Source organism: Prionailurus bengalensis, chromosome B1, assembly GCF_016509475.1.
Source record: "Prionailurus bengalensis isolate Pbe53 chromosome B1, Fcat_Pben_1.1_paternal_pri, whole genome shotgun sequence".
NCBI lineage: Eukaryota > Metazoa > Chordata > Mammalia > Carnivora > Felidae > Prionailurus > Prionailurus bengalensis.
This window is the reverse complement of record NC_057344.1, coordinates 33,826,957-33,845,249: the sequence shown is the minus strand read 5'-3', so window position 1 is coordinate 33,845,249 and position 18,293 is coordinate 33,826,957. Positions and strand designations below refer to the sequence as shown.

Below are 18,293 nucleotides of genomic sequence, written 5' to 3'. Positions count from 1 at the left end.
TGCCTCAGTTGGTTAAGTGTCTGACTGTGGCTCAGGTCATGATCTCATGGTTCATGGGTTCAAGCCCCGCATCGGGCTCTGTGCTGAACGCTTGCTCAGAGCCTGGAGCCTGCTTCAGATTCTGTGTCTCCTTCTCTCTCTGCCTGTCCACCACTTGTGCCCTGTCTCATTCTGTCTTTCAAAATTAAATAAATGTAAAGTTAAAAAAAAATTAAAAACAATTACTGGTTCTTTGCCAGACTTCTCAAGAAAGAATAGCATTTACTTCCGATGCTTAATTATATATATGCTTTAATACATATATATATATATATATGCTTTATATATATGCTTTAATACATATATATATATATATAATTCTGATGCTTCTGAGCTATAATTTACTTTGTTTCTGTCCACCTAAATCCCCTAAAAATCCTTTTAAACTATGACTTCCCTCATGTTGAACTTTGTTTCTTCTCTTGATTGGCTAAATCACTTCCATTAGTAATTTCTTCTTTCTTTTTACATGAAATTTAACATTTTTAAGGATTTAACTCTGTTGCTAAGTAGAAAACATGAATAGTGGATAGGATTGGATTAAATTTTTTAACTCCCAGTTTTAACTTCATGACTCTTGAGAAGTAGATACTGATATTCAAAGTTCAAAACCTGAGGCTACCCTTATTTTGTTTGTTGGTGTCGTTAAATAACCCCTTAACAATAATGTTTCTTTTCTCTTAAATGTTTTTAGAATTGCTACTTAATGAAAACCAGTCATCATGTTATGCCTGGGTAATGTTTTCTTTTTATTATTTCGATTGTTTGACAGTGAGGTCTTTCAAAGTGAGGATTTGATTCTTCAGTTCCAGGAATGTGTCTATTATTACAGATTTTAAAATGGATTCTGTTCCACTTCTTTGGTTTCTAATTCAGAAATATAAATTATTTGTATCAAGTATCTTGACTAGGTGGCCTTATTATCTTTTTTTTTTTTTGGCATTGTCTATTGCCTGTTATTTTGGGGAAAGTCTTTCAAAATTATTTTCTGTAAAATACAGTGAATTTTTGGCAATGTTAAGACTCCTATTTATTAGTTATAATGACATTTTATTATATTTTTTTTAGTTATAGTGACATTTTAAAATATTCAGTGACATTTTTGAGTTTCCTTAAAGCACTTTTTTTTTTTTAAATCTTTATTTATTTTTGAGAGAGAAAGAGAAAGAGAGCACAACAGAGGAGGAACAGAGAGAGAGGGAGACACAGAATCCAAAGCAGGCTCCGGGCACTGAGCTGTCAGCACAGAGCCCAACATGGGGCTCAAACTCACGAACTGTGAGATCATGACCTGAGCCTTAGTCAGATGCTCAACAGACTGAGCCACCCAGGCACCCCTCCTTAAACCACTTTCATATCATTCTATTATCTTCTCATTTCATGTCTTCTTTTTTTATAATCTGTTGTCATTTTGTTCAGAAGACCAAGCAGATGCCACCCTAAATTTACTTTGACTCTTTATAGATTTTATTTCTGAAAGCATAGATTCTATATGTATTCTACCTCTGCATATTATTTTAAACCTAATCTTTTTTTTATATTTTTATGCTTTTTCCCCCTCAATTGCATATCATCCAATAAAGGAGAATAAACTCCAACACACATTGTTAAAGTATTTCTTGAAAACTTTAAATCCAAGGACTGGTGATGCAAAGATACATTATACTACATCAAATTTATATCTTAAGGGAATCAAGGAGGCAGCTGGAGTGGTTCATGATACAATTTGGGACATTTTTCTCCGAATCACTTATGCTCCTTGTTAACACCACTGTGTCAAGATTCAACTTCATCCGTTAGGTTTTCTTTTTGTTTTGTTTTTGTTTCCATTTCTGGTACTACCTCTGACCCAACTGTCACGGAAAGCCTCCACCAGACTGGTGAAAGTCCTCTAATTCAGGAAAGTGTCCTGTCTCCAAAAGGACAGACCTCAGCGGATAGTTTTCATGATATCCAGGCTTCGCATCTCAACCTGAATGAGAAAAATTACATTTCTATTTTTATTAAATTCTAACTAGAATTCAGAATTTTCTACGATTACAGGGATGTAAGGCAACAAACCACCATGGTATTAGTAGTTCCCATGACTTTGTCACCCATACAAATCATATATATTTTTATATCACATTGTGGTTGCTGCATAAATCTTTATTTTTTAAAAATGTATTTATTTAAATTGAAGTTAGTTAACATACAGTATAGTGTTGGTTTCAGGAGTAGAACCCAGTGATTCATAACACCCAGGGCTCATCCCAACAAGTGCCCTCCTTAACGCCCATCACCCATCTAGCCCATCCCCCCACCACCTCCCTCCAGCAACCCTCAACTTGTGCTCTATTGTTAAGAGTCTCTTATGGTTTGCCTCCCTCTCTGTTTTTATCTTATTTTTCCCTTTCCTTCCCTTATGTTCATCTGTTGTGTTCCTTAAATTTCACATATGAGTGAAATCATATGATATTTGTCTTTCTCTGACTGACTTATTTCGCTTAGCATAATACACTCTAGTTCCATCCATGTTATTTCATTATTTTTTGATCACCAAGCAATATTCTGTTGTGTATACACACACACACACACACACACACACACACACACACATATATACACCATATCTTCTTTATACATTCATCAGGTGATGGACATTTGGGCTCTATCCATAATTTGTCTATAGCTGACAGTGCAGCTATAAACATCGGGATTTCCCTGATGATGAGTGATGTTGAGCATGTGTCTATTAGCCATCTGGATGTCTTCTTTGGAGATGTGTCTGTTCATGTCTTCTGCCCATTTCTTCACTGGGTTATTTGTTTTTTGGGTGTTGAGTTGGATAAGTTTTTTTATAGATCTTGGCTACTAATCCTTTATTCAATATGTCATTTGCAAATACCTTCTCCCGTTCTGTCGGTTGCCTTTCGGTTTTGTTGATTGTTTCCTTAGCTGTTCAGAAGCTTTTTATCTTGAGGAGGTCCCAATAGTTCATTTTTGCTTTTGTTTCCCTTGCCTGCGGAGACTTGTCTAGTAAGAAGTTGCTGTGGTCAAAGAGGTTGCTGCCTACATTCTCCTGTAGGATTTTGATGGCTTCCTGTCTCACATTTAGGTTTTCCATCCATTTTGAATTTATTTTTGTGTATGGTATGAGAAAGTTGGTCCAGGTTCATTCTTCTGCATGTCACTGCCCAGTTTTCCTAATACCATTTGCTGAAGAGACTGTCTTTTTTCCATTGGGTATTCTTTCCTGTTTTGTTGAAGATGAATTGGCCATGCATGTATGGGTCCGTTTCTGGGTTCTCTATTCTATTCCATTGATTTCTGTCCGTTTTTGTGCCAGTACCATACTATCTTAAGATTACAGCTTTGTAATATAGCTTGAAGTCCAGAATTTTCATGCCTCTAGCTTTGGTTTTCTTTTTCAACGTTACTTTAGCTATTTCGAGTCTTTTCTGGTTCCATACAAATTTTAGAATTGTTTGTTCTAACTCTATGAAAAATGCCGGTGTTATTTGGATAGGGATTGCACTACATGTGTAGATTGTTTGGGGTAGTATAGACATTTTAGTAGTATTTGGTCTTCTAACCCATAAGCATGGAATGTTTTTCCTTTTTTGTGTGCGTCTTCTTCAATTTCTTTCAGAAGCTTTCTCAAGTGTTCAGTGTACAGACCTTTTACCTCTTTGGTTAGGTTTATTCCTAGGTATTTTATGGGTTATGGTACAATTATAAATAGGATCGATTTCTTGATTTCTCATTCTGCTGCTTCATTATTGGTGTATAGAAATGCAACCAAATTCTGGACATTGTTTTATATTCTATCAATTTGCTGAATTCATGGATCAGTTCTAGCAGTTTTTTGGTGAAGCCTTTTGGGTTTTCCGCATAGAGTGTCATGTCATCTATGAAAAGTGAAAATTTGACTTCCTCCTTACCGATTTGGATGCCTTTTATTTCTTTTTGTTTTCTGATTGATGAGGCTAGGACTTCCAACCCTATGCTGAATAACAGTGGTGACAGTGAACATCCCTGTTGTGTTCCTGACCTTGGAGGGGAAGCTCTTGGTTTTTCCCCATTGAGGATGATATTATCTGTGAGTCTTATGATTTTGAATTATGTTCCTTCTATCCCTACTTTCTTGAGGTTTTTTATCAAGAAAGGAGGCTGTATTTTGTCAAATGCTTTTTCTGCATCCATTGAGAGGCTCATATACTTTTTATCCTTTCTTTTTACAATGTGGTATGTCACATTGGTCGATTTGTGAATACTGAACCAGACCTGCAGCCCAGGAATAAATTCCACTTGATTGTGGTGAATCATTCTTTCAATGCACTGTTGAATTCAATTTGCTAGTATCTTGTGGAGAATTTTTGCATCCAGTTTTGCCAGGAATATTGGCCTGTAATTTTCCTTTTCAGGGGGGTCTTTGTTTAGTTTTAAAATCAAGGTGATGTTGGCTTCGTAGAATGAGGTGGGAAGCTTTCTTTCCATTTCTATTTTTGGGGGTCAGTTTGAAAAGAATAGGTATTAACTCTGCTTTAAATGTCTGGTAGAATTCCCGTGGGAAGCCTTCTGGCCCAGGACTCTTGTTTGTTGAGAGATTTTTGATAACTTATTCAATTTCTTTGCTGGTTATGTGTCTTTTCAAATTTTCTATTTCTTCCTGTTTCAGTTTTGGTAGTGCATGAGTCCCTAAGAAGTGGTCCATTTGTTCCAGATTGCCCAGTTTGTTGGCGTATAATTTTTCATAGTATTCTCTTAAAATTGTTTGCATTTCTGTGGTGTTGGTTGTGATCTCTCTTCTTTCATTTGTTATTTTATCTGTTTGGGTTCTCTCTCTCTCTCTCTCTCTCTGTCTCTCCCTTTTGATAAGTCTGGCTAGGGGGTTTATCAATTTTGTTTCTTCTTTCAAAAAACCAGCTCTTAGTTTCATTGATCTGTTCTGTATTTTGTCTCTTTGTCTGTTTCTATATCATTTATTTCTGCTCTAATCTTTATTATTCCCCTTCTTCTGCTGGCTTTAGGCTTTATTTGCTTGTCTATCTCCTTTGGATGTAAAGTTAGACTGTATATTTGGGACCTTTCTTGCTTCTTTTTTTTTTTTTTTAATTTTTTTTTTTTTTTACGTTTATTTATTTTTGGGACAGAGAGAGACAGAGCATGAACGGGGGAGGGGCAGAGAGAGAGGGAGACACAGAATCGGAAACAGGCTCCAGGCTCTGAGCCATCAGCCCAGAGCCTGACGCGGGGCTCGAACTCACGGACCGCGAGATCGTGACCTTGCTGAAGTCGGATGCTCAACCGACTGCGCCACCCAGGCGCCCCCCCTTTCTTGCTTCTTGAGATAGACCTGCATTGCAATGTATTTTCTTCTTAGGATTGTCTTTGCTGCATCCCAAAGGGTTTGGACTGTCATATTTTCATTTTCATTTGCTTCCATGTATTTTTTATTTCTTCTTTAGTCTCCTGGTTAACCCATTCATTCTTTAGGAGAATATTCTTCAACCTCCATGTATTTGAGGGCTTTCCAAACTTTTTCTTGTGGTTGATTTCAAGTCTCATAGCGTTGTGATCTGAAAATACGCATGGTATGATCTCGATCTTTTTGTAACTGTTGAGGGCTGATGGCTACATGAATCTTTAAGTATGACATATATGTATCTCTAGTTTGAAATTATGGTGGTTATTAATCTACCATTAGATCTTATAATTTAGGGCTTAAAAAGAAGCAAATATTTAACTATATCACAGATTGTTTTATAATAGTTTGACAAGTGTATTCCAACATCATTGGCTTCCTTTTTAGTGCTATACATTTTATTAATGAATTTAAAAACATTCAGGGAGGGGAGCCTGGGTGGCTCAGTCGGTTGAGCGTCCGACTTCGGCTCAGGTCATGATCTCACGGTCCATGAGTTCGAGCCCTGCGTTGGGCTCTGTGCTGACAGCTCAGAGCCTGGAGCCTGTTTTTAGATTCTGTGTCTCCCTCTCTCTCTGACCCTCCCCCGTTCATGCTCTGTCTCTCTCTGTCTCAAAAATAAATAAACGTTAAAAAAAATTTTTTTTAATAAAAAAAAAACATTCAGGGAAAGGGCTTACAGGTTTTATCAGATTTCCAAAATGATCTGTGGCACATAAAAGGTTAAGATCCCTGCTCTATAGTATGGCCATATATAACCATGGGCTTTCAAGCTTACTTAATTAAAGCCATTTTTCAGTAAAATTTATACAGAAAACATATAAAGAGATACATTCCATATATTATTTATATACATTTATACTATAACATATATATATGTAATATAAATTACAAAATGAGTATTCATACAATGCAATCTGGGCAAAGGAACAGAGCATTGCCAGCAGTCCAGACATCTCCTCCCTTGGCCCCATACCTGTCCTAATGTCCTCTCTCCTTCTGAAGGTTAACCCTTTCCTCTATACCATGTTTTCAAAATCATCCATGCTCTTCCATGTATCTGAAATTAGTTTATTTTTGCTATTGTGCATAATATCACAATTTTGTCATGTATTGGTGTAATTATATATCTATATATCTAAATATCTATATCTATATATCTATCTATATCTATATATCGATATCGATATTGATATAGATATAGATAGATATAGATATGACAATTTCCTTTCTTACTGCTTTTATGGATACTTCAAGGCGATGTTGAAAAAAATTTCCATAAATGTTATCATTCAAGTCCAGTTTTTTAAATGCTTATTTATTTTTGAGCGAGGATAAGTCGGGGAGGGGCAGAGAGAGAGACAGAGACAGAGAATCACAAGCAGGCTCTGCGTTATCAGCACAGAGCCCATGTGGAGCTCGAATTCATGAACCTTGAGATGATGACTGGAGCCGAAATCCAAGGTCGGAGGCTTAACTAGCTGTGCCACCCAGGCACCCCACATTCAAATCTATTTATCTTAACTATGTCATACCAAATTGTTTCCGGGGTGGTTGTACAAATTAACACTCCCAGCAGCAGTGAGTATAAGTTCCTATTGTTCTACGACCTTTAAGCCATTTGCCATTGGCAGATAGCAAATTTTAGCCCTTTTGGCTGTTTTTGTGACGGCATGTTGGGTTTTCAATTTTGCTTTCTGTAACTACTACCACTCTGAATAATGAAAGAACATTTCCTTATCTTTTGGCCATTTGGATTATATTTTCTGTGAAGTATTTGTTTAAGCCTTTTTGTATTTCTAGTGAGTTGTCTCTCCCCACCTTTTTATTCACTTGTATATGTTTTAATATTATATTTTTCATATAAACTATTTTCAGTTATATATGTTAAAAGTAACTTCCCTCCTTCTGAGTTTTCTTATGCTTTTTGTGGTGTTATGTGATTATCAGAAGTTTTTAATGCAGTACAGTCCATTTTTTCATCATTTCCTTATTGTTAGTTGTGTGTGTGTGTGTGTGTGTGTGTCCTTTTTAAAGGAAATTTTCCCTACTCTGAAATTGTGAATATATATTTGTGTATTGTCTTCTAAAAAGCATTATTTTATTCTCTTTTCAAATTTAAGTCTCTATCTGAAATTGTTTTGTGTATGATGCAAATGTTTAATTTCATTTTTATCCCAGATGGATGCCCAATGGTCACATCATCATTCATATGATCATCTTTCCCTAAGGCTCCACAGTGACACTTATCTAATAAAGCAAGTGTTCATATATCTGTCTTTCTGGGATATCTGTTCTTTTCTGGTGGTCCTATTTATCTGTGTACTAGTATGGCACTCTTTTACCACCAGGTCTTTGAAATAATTTTGATCTAGGTGGTCCTTTAACTCTGTTCTTCATGAATGATTTGGTTAGTAGTTTTTTGTACGTTCACATATATTCTCAAGTTACACACACAATTCCTGTTGGGATTTTCATTTAACGTAGACCACATCTGTGGTCTCTATGGGAACAATGAGCACATATAAGCTGTTGAATTCCGAATCTATTGACAAAATGTCTATCCGTTTATTTAGTTTTTTCTTAATTTTGCCAGCTAATACTTGATAGCTTCACCACAACAATTTTGCATATATTTTATTAGGTTTGTTTCTAGGAAATTAAGTTTTACTGTATATATTTTTTTCAATATATGAAATTTATTGACAAATTGGTTTCCATACAACACCCAGTGCTCATCCCAAAAGGTGCCCTCCTCAATACCCATCACCCACCCACCCCTCCCTCCCACCCCCCATCAACTCTCAGTTTGTTCTCAGTTTTTAACATTTACTGTATATTTTAAATGGGCTCTTTTGAAAAATATTTTTCAGCTATTACTAGAATATAGAAATTCAACTAATTTTTGTATATTCATTTTTGTGCCAAGCACCTATACTACCTCTGTTAATAATTCTAGTAATTTATCTGTAAATTTTAGCAGATTTCCTACATAATCATATTATTTCAGATAATGACAGCTTTGTTCATATCTCTCTAATCTTTACAATTTTAATTTCTTGTATTTGTTTTCCTTCACCGAATAGAGCCTCCTGTACAATGCAGAATAGAAATAGTGATAAAAAGTTTCTTTGTTTTTCTTCCGATCTCAAAGACTTGCAATATTTTGCCCCGGTATCTGAAGGTATTCTGTACATATTTAGATCTTCTTCAGATTAGGAAAATTCACTTCTATTCCTACTTTGCTGAGAATTAAATCAAAGACATTTTCTTTCTTTACTGGGTGAGATTTCTGACCCCTTTATACAGCTAGTATTTCAAAGTAAATTGATTGATATGTGAACATGTATTTAACTTTGCAAACTTTGGCTAAACTCAACATAGAAACAGTATTGATGGATGATGTTTGCTATGTTATGTCCATGAGTGATACTGACCCGTAATTTCTTTATACTGTATTTGCTCAGTGTGGGTGTTGTTATGTTATGTTATGCATAGAAAATGAATTAGAAAATATTCATTTTTTATATTCTCTGGAAGACCTTGTGTAAGAGTAGAAGAGCCGATTTCTTTAGTAGTTATAAAACCCTTCAGATTTTTAATGTCTTCGTATATAAATTTTGTTATATTATGGTTTCCTACACAGTTTTTCTGCTTTATCTAAATTTAATTTGGCCATCACATTTACTTTTTTTAAGTTTATTTATTTATTTTGAGAGAGAGAGGGCATGAGCAAGTGTGAACAGGGGAAGGGCAGAGAGAGGGGGAGAGGAAGAGTCTCAAGAAGGCTCCACACTGTCAGCGAAGAGCCCAACGTGGAGTTGGACCCACGAACCATGAGACCATGACCTGAGCCAAAAGCGAGTTGGATGTTTAACCGACTGAGCCACCCAGGCTCCCCCTCACTTTTCTTTCTATCAATGTAATCTGTAGAATCGTTTTTTCTCTTTTTGAATATCATCCAAATACAAATTTTCAATTGTTGTTATTTTTTTATTGTTTTTCTTTTTTTTTACATTTTGTTTGCTATTTCAATTTATACTGTAATTTATCCTATTCCAGTCCCTTTCCTTAAGTTTATTTTGTCTTAAATAAATTCTCGAAGGGGATATTTGGTTCATTAACTTTCAGCCCCCTTTTTCAATACATTTTTTGAGGTTTATAAATCCATACATTTTTCTCTAAGACCTCTCTGAGTTGTCGCCCATTTGCTAAACGATATTTTCATTATCGTTTGATTCAAATTATGTTGTGTTTTCCATTTTCTCTCTTCTTTGGCCCTTGAAATGCTTAGACATATGTTTCTTAACGTGTGTGCTTATTCAGACTTCCCACGTGTTGTTAAATTAATACTTAACATAATCCCATAAGGATCAGAGAAACTACTAGGGTAAGAATCTGTTGATATACGTGGAGACTTGCTTGCTGCGTGGCTCAGCATGTGCCCATACTTGTGAGTCTTCTGTCTGTGCACACAAAAATATGTATTCTACGGTTGTTCTGTGCACCATTTTCTATGTTTGTGAGGCCGCCTTTGTTCACCGTGTGTGCGTGTATCAATCCCTACTGATATCTTGTTTGTTTGTGCTGTCAGTTACTGAGCCAGGAGTCTTAAAATCCCTCACTATAACTGTGAATTTGGTTATGACTTCTTGTTCTACCAGTGCTTATATATTTTGTGACCACGCCACTATTACATAAAAGCTTAGAATTGTTATGTCTTCTCAGTGAACTGGCACTTTAATCCGCATGCAATGCTTCTGTGTATCTCCGGTCTTCTTCTTTTACAAGTTTTTTTTTTAGTGGTTGCTTCTTTTTGAGAGAGAGGAGGACAGTGCGCGAGAGGGGGAGGGGCAGAGAGAGAAGGCGACAGAATCTAAAACAGGCTCCAGGCTCTGAGCTGTCAGCACAGAGCCTGAGGAGGGGCTTGAACTCACAAGCCACGAGATCATGACCTGAACCCAAGTCGGCCGCTTAGCTGACTGAGCCACCCAGGAACCCCTTCATGCTTTTTAAAGTCTATAGTAAGACTAATATAGCTGTACCAAATTTCTGTTGGTCTCCTTTGCATTGGCATAACATTTTTCTGTACTTGTACTTTCATTCTTTCTGAGGCATCGCGTTTTATATCTGTCTCTTGTTTTTGAAGAGTGTGGAAATATACACATTCTTAAAATTTTAGTCTTACGATATATATTTTTAAACCAGGGTACTTAGTCCGTTTAAATTAAAGGTAACTACTGATATACTTGGGTGTAATCTACAATCATATTATATGATATTTATTTGTTCTCCTGTTCTACGTTCCTTTTTCTCTTCTTCCTTGCTTTCTTATGGACTTACTGAGGATTTTAATCATTCCATTTTTCTTTTTATTAATTCAGAGATTATGTATTTATTTTATATTATTTTAGTGGCCATTATGAAAATATTCATTTTATTTGGTGTTGTAAAAAATCGACATTACTTTTTAGGAAAGTTTTGGGTTCACAGCAAAATTGAGCAGAAAGTAGAAAATCCCCATATACCTTCTGCCTCTCCATCCTTCCCTGACGCAAAGCCTTCCTCACAATCAACATCCTCCACCAGAGTGGTACATTGTCACAACCGATGACACACAATTGTCACTCAAAGGCCATAGTTTAAATTCGGGTTCATGCTTGGTTTATTTACTTTTCATTCCTTCCTGCATTTCTGAACTTCCAAGACCAGGATCATTTTCCTTTCTGTCTTTCTGGGTTCCTGCCCTCTCACTAATCTTTCCAAGGTCATTTTCCCCTATTTTTTAAATTTAATTTTCTTAATGTTTGTTTATTTTTGAGAGAGAGGAAAAGCACGAGACAGGGAGGGGCAGAGAGAAAGGGAGACACAGAAGCTGAAGCAGGCTCCAGGCTCTGAGCTGTCAGCCCAGAACCCGACGCGGGGCTCGAACTCACGAACTGCAAGATCATGACCTGAACCAGAGTTGGACACTTAACCAACTGAGCCACGGAGATGCCCGTTCCCCAATTTTTTTTTCAAATATTGCATAACTTTGACAACTTTTGTGTTTTTTTTTTTTCTGGAAAAATGTCTTAGTTGCTCTTAGTGGGAGAGTGAGCCTGAATTTCCCAGACCGCCATTACCAGAAACAGAAGAGTGTATTTTCTCTTCAATTATTTCCATCTTCAAATGCATACCTACTTCCAATTATGATACTTCTCATCTGCCTTATACCCCAGCTTTCTCTGCAGACCTTGTCCTTTCAAATTAGGGGTGTTTGTGAAACAGTCAATTTCCTCTTTATTTCTTCTGGTGCCATGTTAGTCTTCCGAAAATAGTTACAATTTTAATGTTAGGCCCAGTCCTTTTTTCTTTTTTTTATTCTGAATGTATCTATACCATATTCAACACAAACCCTTCAGAATTTTATTTCCTTTGGCCTTTTGGATCGGAATTGTTATGCAAGGTGGAAAATATTAGATGTTCGTCATTATCTTAAAATTCTGCTTCTGACATATTTGCCTCCGTCTGCATGTATGCGTGTTCACACTTGGGAGTTTTTCTCGCATTTCTGCAAAATTTAATCTTATGATTGCTCTGCTGAGCTCTAATAAGAAAGCAGTAGTTGTTTGCACCGCCCCCTCACACTTGTACCTCCTGGTCTCTGAAGCTTCTGACTATTATAAGAGAAATTAATGTCTGCGGTAGCAAAAGATTGAAGTTGCCTTCATTACTTAGATCAGGAATTAAAACAGAGGAAACACCATCTAGAGCCAGGAAACGTGTTCAAATCATGCCGCAGTTCACCGGGTCACATAATCTCTTTTCTGTCCATAATCATTCTGCTCTGGAGCCAACATCAGTAAGACACTCGCTTGTGTCGCTCTCAATTCTGGTCTTCGTGTCTTCACTCCTTATTTGCTACCGACAGGAATATGATCTCAAACCTTCCGTTTCTTTTTCTCTGATTCCGAGGCTGAGTGTGAAAAGTGTGCGACTCCTTTTCTTCCATCTCCTGACTTCGTATCTCCTCTCCTCTCCCAGCCCTACACTTTCCAGAGGTTAGAGACATCGTGCCTCTCTATCTGCATAACATTACAACACTCAAGATCAAAATGTGTTTTTATTTTATTGACTATTAGAGATTTTCCAGGGAATGCGTGTTTTGGACGGGGCGGGTGGGGGGGGGAACGGGAGGTGGAATTTGTGATGAGAAAAGAAATAAGGACTAGAGTGATGCATATTTGTGAATTTCTCATGCCCTCACCAGCTCTGCTTCTCTTTGTTGCAGACTTCTCCATTGTGGTCGGGGTGCTGTTCCCCGTGGCTGTCATATTTGTGGTGGTTGCTATAGTAATCTGGCACCAAAGCCCCAGACGAAACCAGAAGAAAGTCCAGAGGTAGCCTTCTATCTTGCTTTGGGGACTTTTTGGCCTCTAATTTATTTTAAATTTAAGGAGCTGACCCAAATTCTCAAAGTTAATTAGGGTTCCCTTCGAATACTCTGAAACAAGTCCAGATGCATTTTTTCTTGGACCAGATGCTGGGTGTCAGTTTTACTGGGAAATCCTGCACAGTAAGACATGTCTTTTTGTGTTGATCGCTGTATTTATAATTAATAAATATAATTAATAATATAATTAATAGTTATTCTATTTATTTTATCTATCTATTCTATTTATTTATAATTAATAAATATAATTAATAATATAATTAATAGAGTTATTCTAACTCTCATCATTAAGGATTTTACACCCATTGTAGGAATAAAATATGTAACACTTATCGGTCACTAGCTTATGACACGTGCTGTGCTAAGTCTTTTTGCATTCATTATCTCTAATCTTCACAAGAAGGTTGTGAAGTACTAACTGTTAATGCCATTTTATAGATGAAAAGGTATTGTATATTAATTCTTTTTTTTTTTTTTAATTTTTTTCAACGTTTTTATTTATTTTTGGGACAGAGAGAGACAGAGCATGAACGGGGGAGGGGCAGAGAGAGAGGGAGACACAGAATCGGAAACAGGCTCCAGGCTCTGAGCCATCAGCCCAGAGCCCGACGCGGGGCTCGAACTCACGGAGCGCGAGATCGTGACCTGGCTGAAGTCGGACGCTTAACCGACTGTGCCACCCAGGCGCCCCTTGTGTATTAATTCTTACAACACTCTTGCAAAGCCAGGCACTTTACACTTGTCCTAAAGTGGAAGCAAACGTTCAGAGAGGCTAAAAATATGTTCAAAGTTTTACAAAGTAAATCGGTGGAATCTGGATTTCCACCTAGATTGCCTCGTCTTTCAAACACGGTCTTGACACTGTAGCGTCTTTCTAGCATTTTTAAAACACCGACTTACTCACATGTAATGGGTTTTCCTAAATATTGAGTGACTAAATCATTAATGAAATAACATAATTTTTACAACCATTGATTCAGTGCCATCGTTATTAGGAATTCAGGGCTCTGTAGAGAATCACAAAGAAAATTCGTGGTGGTGATTATGAATTCCAGGACAAGGTAACCTTAAGGATGTCCTAGAGAACAGAAGAAAGGCCAGTCAATGACCAAAGATGATGCAACAGGCAAAGGAAATTGGCAAACTTCTCTTGAATGTCCTCATCATGGTGAAGGAACTGCTAAGTCAATGTATATGATATGCTTTCATATACAGGCCAGCATCTACCACTGGCACCAGGCCTCGCAAACAGAAGAAGAACCCACAGACGGAGAAGGCTGTACGACCCCAAGAGGTGAACCATAGTTGGTACTGTGTTTGCCTTGGGCCCCAGTTCATGATTCTCTCATTGTCTCTTCTATCGTTCCTACTCAGTGGCGTTTTACAAATCCAGTCCACCGGTTAGTATATAGTAAGAATTTGGGGCTCCGTAACTACACATTCAGAAATTTCTCCTTTGCCTTTGTTTTAAATCCCAAAGAGTCTTCCCAAAATGCAGAGGCTCCTTGCTGAAGTTCACAAATGCAAAGAAGTAAAGAGAACAAGGAGGGCAGACTCCAGATCTCTCTCTCTCTCTCTCCCCCCCGCCCACACACACTGACTGTAGGTGGACCCTTTCCCTTTTGCAAATGTCCCAATAAAGACAACGATATGTATAGTTCCATGACAGCATATATAATATGTATAACCCTTAAAGCCCTGGCTGTGTCTTGCAAGTTTAGAAATTCGGGTAGAGGTTGGCTAATGGCAATGCCATTGGCCGTGATGTTTAATGGAAACTTACCTGTCTCTAACAGCTCTGGTTACAGCAGAATGCAGCAGCGGGGCCACTGTGATTTCCTGTCTGGTCTCTTGTGTCATCTCAGTTTCTGATCTCCCGTGTCTTGAGAGGACTGCTTATTTGGAAGTTGAACTTAGGAAACCGATCATTTCATTTTAAGATATTATTATTATTATTATTTTTAGATGACTCAGATGAAGCTCCATACACCTGATCTGCCAGTAGAGGGCACTGAGCCTCCAGCTTCTTTTGTGAGTTAGCAACCTCTCTTAAATATTGCTTCCAATCTAATCGCAGGGAAATACTAGCAAGAGACATAACCCACGATAGCCCATTGTTTCCTTAGAAGAATGTGAAAATCTGTGCGTATATTTATATGAAAGCTAGATTTTCCTGCAAAACTTTTTGAAAATGCAAAATGTGAGAAGGTGGGCTATTCCACTACATTCCTACGTTTAACCTCTGAACCTGAATTATGGCGGTCGGAAAAGTTGGTAACTTAATACAAGAAGAGTAGAAATCTGCTGTATAGAGTGCCGTCTTCATGGTCTGTCTACTGGCGCTGAGCTTATTTCTGAATCGCACGTGCATACCTAAATGAAAGCACTTGAACTTACAGCTTTAGATGATTTGCATGGGCAGGATCATGAGTTCACCATGTCTAGAACTGATTGAAGCCTTTCCATTCAGCACATCTCTTTTCAAGGCCCCATCTTTGCATTATTTTTTATTTTATTTTATTTCTTTTACCTTTTCACTAGCTAATTACGAAGCCAGATTTCCCACCGCCCCCAATACCTACAACCGTGTCCACTTCCTCTTTCCTTGTAAGTATCAGGTAGTCACTAGTGACTCCTTAAATGTCATCTGGGCTGGATGTGAATGGCGTCTGTAAATCTGTAGATTCTTTCTCAGGATATGTGCTCCCTAGGTCAACCTGAGGTATTGTAGCACACAGGTATATCTGAGAAAGCAAGGCCTACTTACTATCTATAAATTAGTATGGGTATTAATTTTTTGTTGTTAAAAATAATTCTTTTATTTTATTTAAAAAAATTTTTTTTATTATATGAAATTTATTGTCAAATTAGTTTCCATGCAACACCCAGTGCTCATCCCAAAAGATGCCCTCTTCAATGCCCATCCCCTCCTCTCCCCTCCCTCCCACCCCCCATACGTTAAAAATAATTTTACTGTTACATAATCATCAAGAAATGATGACTAGTTCTGCTATAGGAGGTAAACAGTGTCCTTCAAAGGATAGTTCCTAGATGCTTACTTTGGAGAATATAAAATTTTATTATAAATTATATTTTACTTTTTAATATGATATAGACAGAATAAGCCCTATATTAGCCACAATTGTCTGTGGAAGATAGGATATTAAAAAACAGACCAGGGGCACCTGGGTGGCTCATTCGGTTGGGCGTCCGGCTTCAGCTCAGTTCATGATCTCGCGGTCTGTGGGTTCAAGCCCCGCATCAGGCTCTGGGCTGACAGCTCAGAGCCTGGAGCCTGTTTCGGATTCTGTGTCTCCCTCTCTCTCTGCCCCTCCCCTGCTCATGCTCTGTCTCTCTCTGTCTCAAAAATAAATAAATGTTAAAAAAAATAAAAAATAATAAAAAAATAAAAAATAAAAAACAGACCATATGTAGGCAAACCTGCAATAAAAGTCAGGCACTACGAAGTAAAAAGTAGGATTCATTCACTTGAGTAATTACTGAGCACATTGTTTCTTCATACTTGGTACCCTGTTGTGGGTAAATGAGAAAGAACTAAATTTTTTTTTCAAAAAGTTTACATGCTTAGTGTGTAAACTAGTCATATACATATAGAGCACTTAATTCCTCGCGTATTTTTTTGCACCAAAGCAAGTCATACCAACGAGAAGAATGTGGTCAAAAGGGAAATGAATGGGGTCAGATTAATTTAAAGTAAGAAAAAGATCCATTGACTATGTGGTTAGAATTTGAACTCGACCCTGAAAGTTGAGTAGAATTTAAATGAGTTATGGGGAGGTAAGGAATGATTTAAATTAGGAAATAAATATACTGAAGATTGGAAATGCATAACATTTCTAATGACCTACTATTATTTTTGTCCCTAATATAGTATGCCACAAAAGTGCTTCCCTCTACTGTTTTTAAGGATAAAACAACGTCAACACCTAAGGTAAGAGATCAATAGCCAAACTGTTGTAATCTCGTCACACTCCTACTATGAAGGAGAGAAGTTCTAACCATGTCTTCCTGGAAGATGTTCGCTAAGAACAGTGTTTGTATGATTATAGGATAGGAGCTAAGATGTCTTCCTTCTTTTTTAAAAAAATTTTTAAAAGATTTTTTTTAAGTGTATTTATTTTTGACAGGGAGAGAGAGAGAGACAAAGCATGAGTGAGGGAGGGGCAGAGAGAGGGGGACAGAATCTGAAGCAGGCTCCAGGCTCTGAGCTGTCAGCACAGAGCCCGACGCGGGGCTGGAACTCATGGACCGCGAGATCGTGACCTGAGCCGAAGTCGGACGCTCAACCGACTGAGCCACCCAGGCGCCCCTGAGATGTCTTCCTTCTAAGTTTGGTCAAACCCAAGAGGAAGATGGAAGGGTTTTATCTGGAAAGGGATGATGATCCTAATACTCGTCATTTTCTCAGAAATATATCCCAGGGAAGTGAGATAGAGGACATTTCTCATAGAATAATCATCCGATGTCTCATAAGTTTTCTGTTGGTCCCTCACCTTCTTCATATTATACTAATTAGTCAGATGGATATTTGGATCACAGTGTGAGGTTTTTCTCACTTTCTTTCCCTACCTTCCCATGTTTCCACCCCTTCACTGTGATATATCAAATAATCTATAAAATAGGATGTGTGAATACACAGAATTTATTTTAATTTCTTAAGAGTTCAAAAGTTATATAATATCTAAATTTTTGGAATAAGTTGATCATTTAAGAACTTGTCTTTTTCAGGGTTCCAACCCAAAGGTCTGAAGCAGCAACTAAGCAGGTGGTGGGTAATAATCAACTTAGAGGACTGGACAGTCTGGACGGAAGAGAAATGTACTTACTTTCTCCTTATTATTTGCTCTTGATACCCAAGGATGTTAACATTTCTTTCTTTCTTTCTTTCTTTCTTTCTTTCTTTCTTTCTTTCTTTCTTTCTTTTTGTTTCTGGATGGGAGAGGGTCTGGGAGTATGTTAACATTTCTTGATTCATGTTCTACTTTGAGGAGATGAAACAAAAATTTTCTAGAGAGACATACTCGAGAATCTTTGTATGAATTTAAGATTTCTATTCTCCATATTCATGGGAAAGAAGATGATTCTAAACAAAGAGCTATGAATCTGACGTGTCTAATTAGATGACTTTCCTAGACACCCCCCTCTTCTTACTGTTGTATTGATTACTAGTTCCTCAAATATTTTGAGTATCTTGATGTTCTCATTTAGTAAGAAGTAATTTACCCTCTACTTAAAGCCAGCAAACAAACAAATAAAAACCCTGAGTAAATTACAGGAAACTGAGAGGGATGGAAGAACATTGTATATTCATCATTAGATAACTAGCAACATCTTGATTGTTTTGACAATTAACCTGTCAAATTAGAACGCTGACAACAAAATCATATAAAC

General features: G+C 37.2%; 1 protein-coding gene across 1 annotated transcript in view; it reads left to right on the top strand.

The window, feature by feature from the left end:
• The window catches only part of ADAM28 (ADAM metallopeptidase domain 28), a 73,921-nt gene extending 56,007 nt beyond the window's left edge, over positions 1-17,914 (top strand). The window contains exons 19-24 of the mRNA XM_043561417.1: positions 12,720-12,828; positions 14,097-14,175; positions 14,847-14,912; positions 15,423-15,488; positions 16,774-16,833; positions 17,631-17,914. Coding sequence (XP_043417352.1) covers positions 12,720-12,828; positions 14,097-14,175; positions 14,847-14,912; positions 15,423-15,488; positions 16,774-16,833; positions 17,631-17,651 — 401 coding nt within the window. The 3' untranslated portion in view covers positions 17,652-17,914. The remainder of the gene's footprint in view (positions 1-12,719; positions 12,829-14,096; positions 14,176-14,846; positions 14,913-15,422; positions 15,489-16,773; positions 16,834-17,630) is intronic.
• The last annotated feature ends 379 nt before the right edge of the window (positions 17,915-18,293 follow it).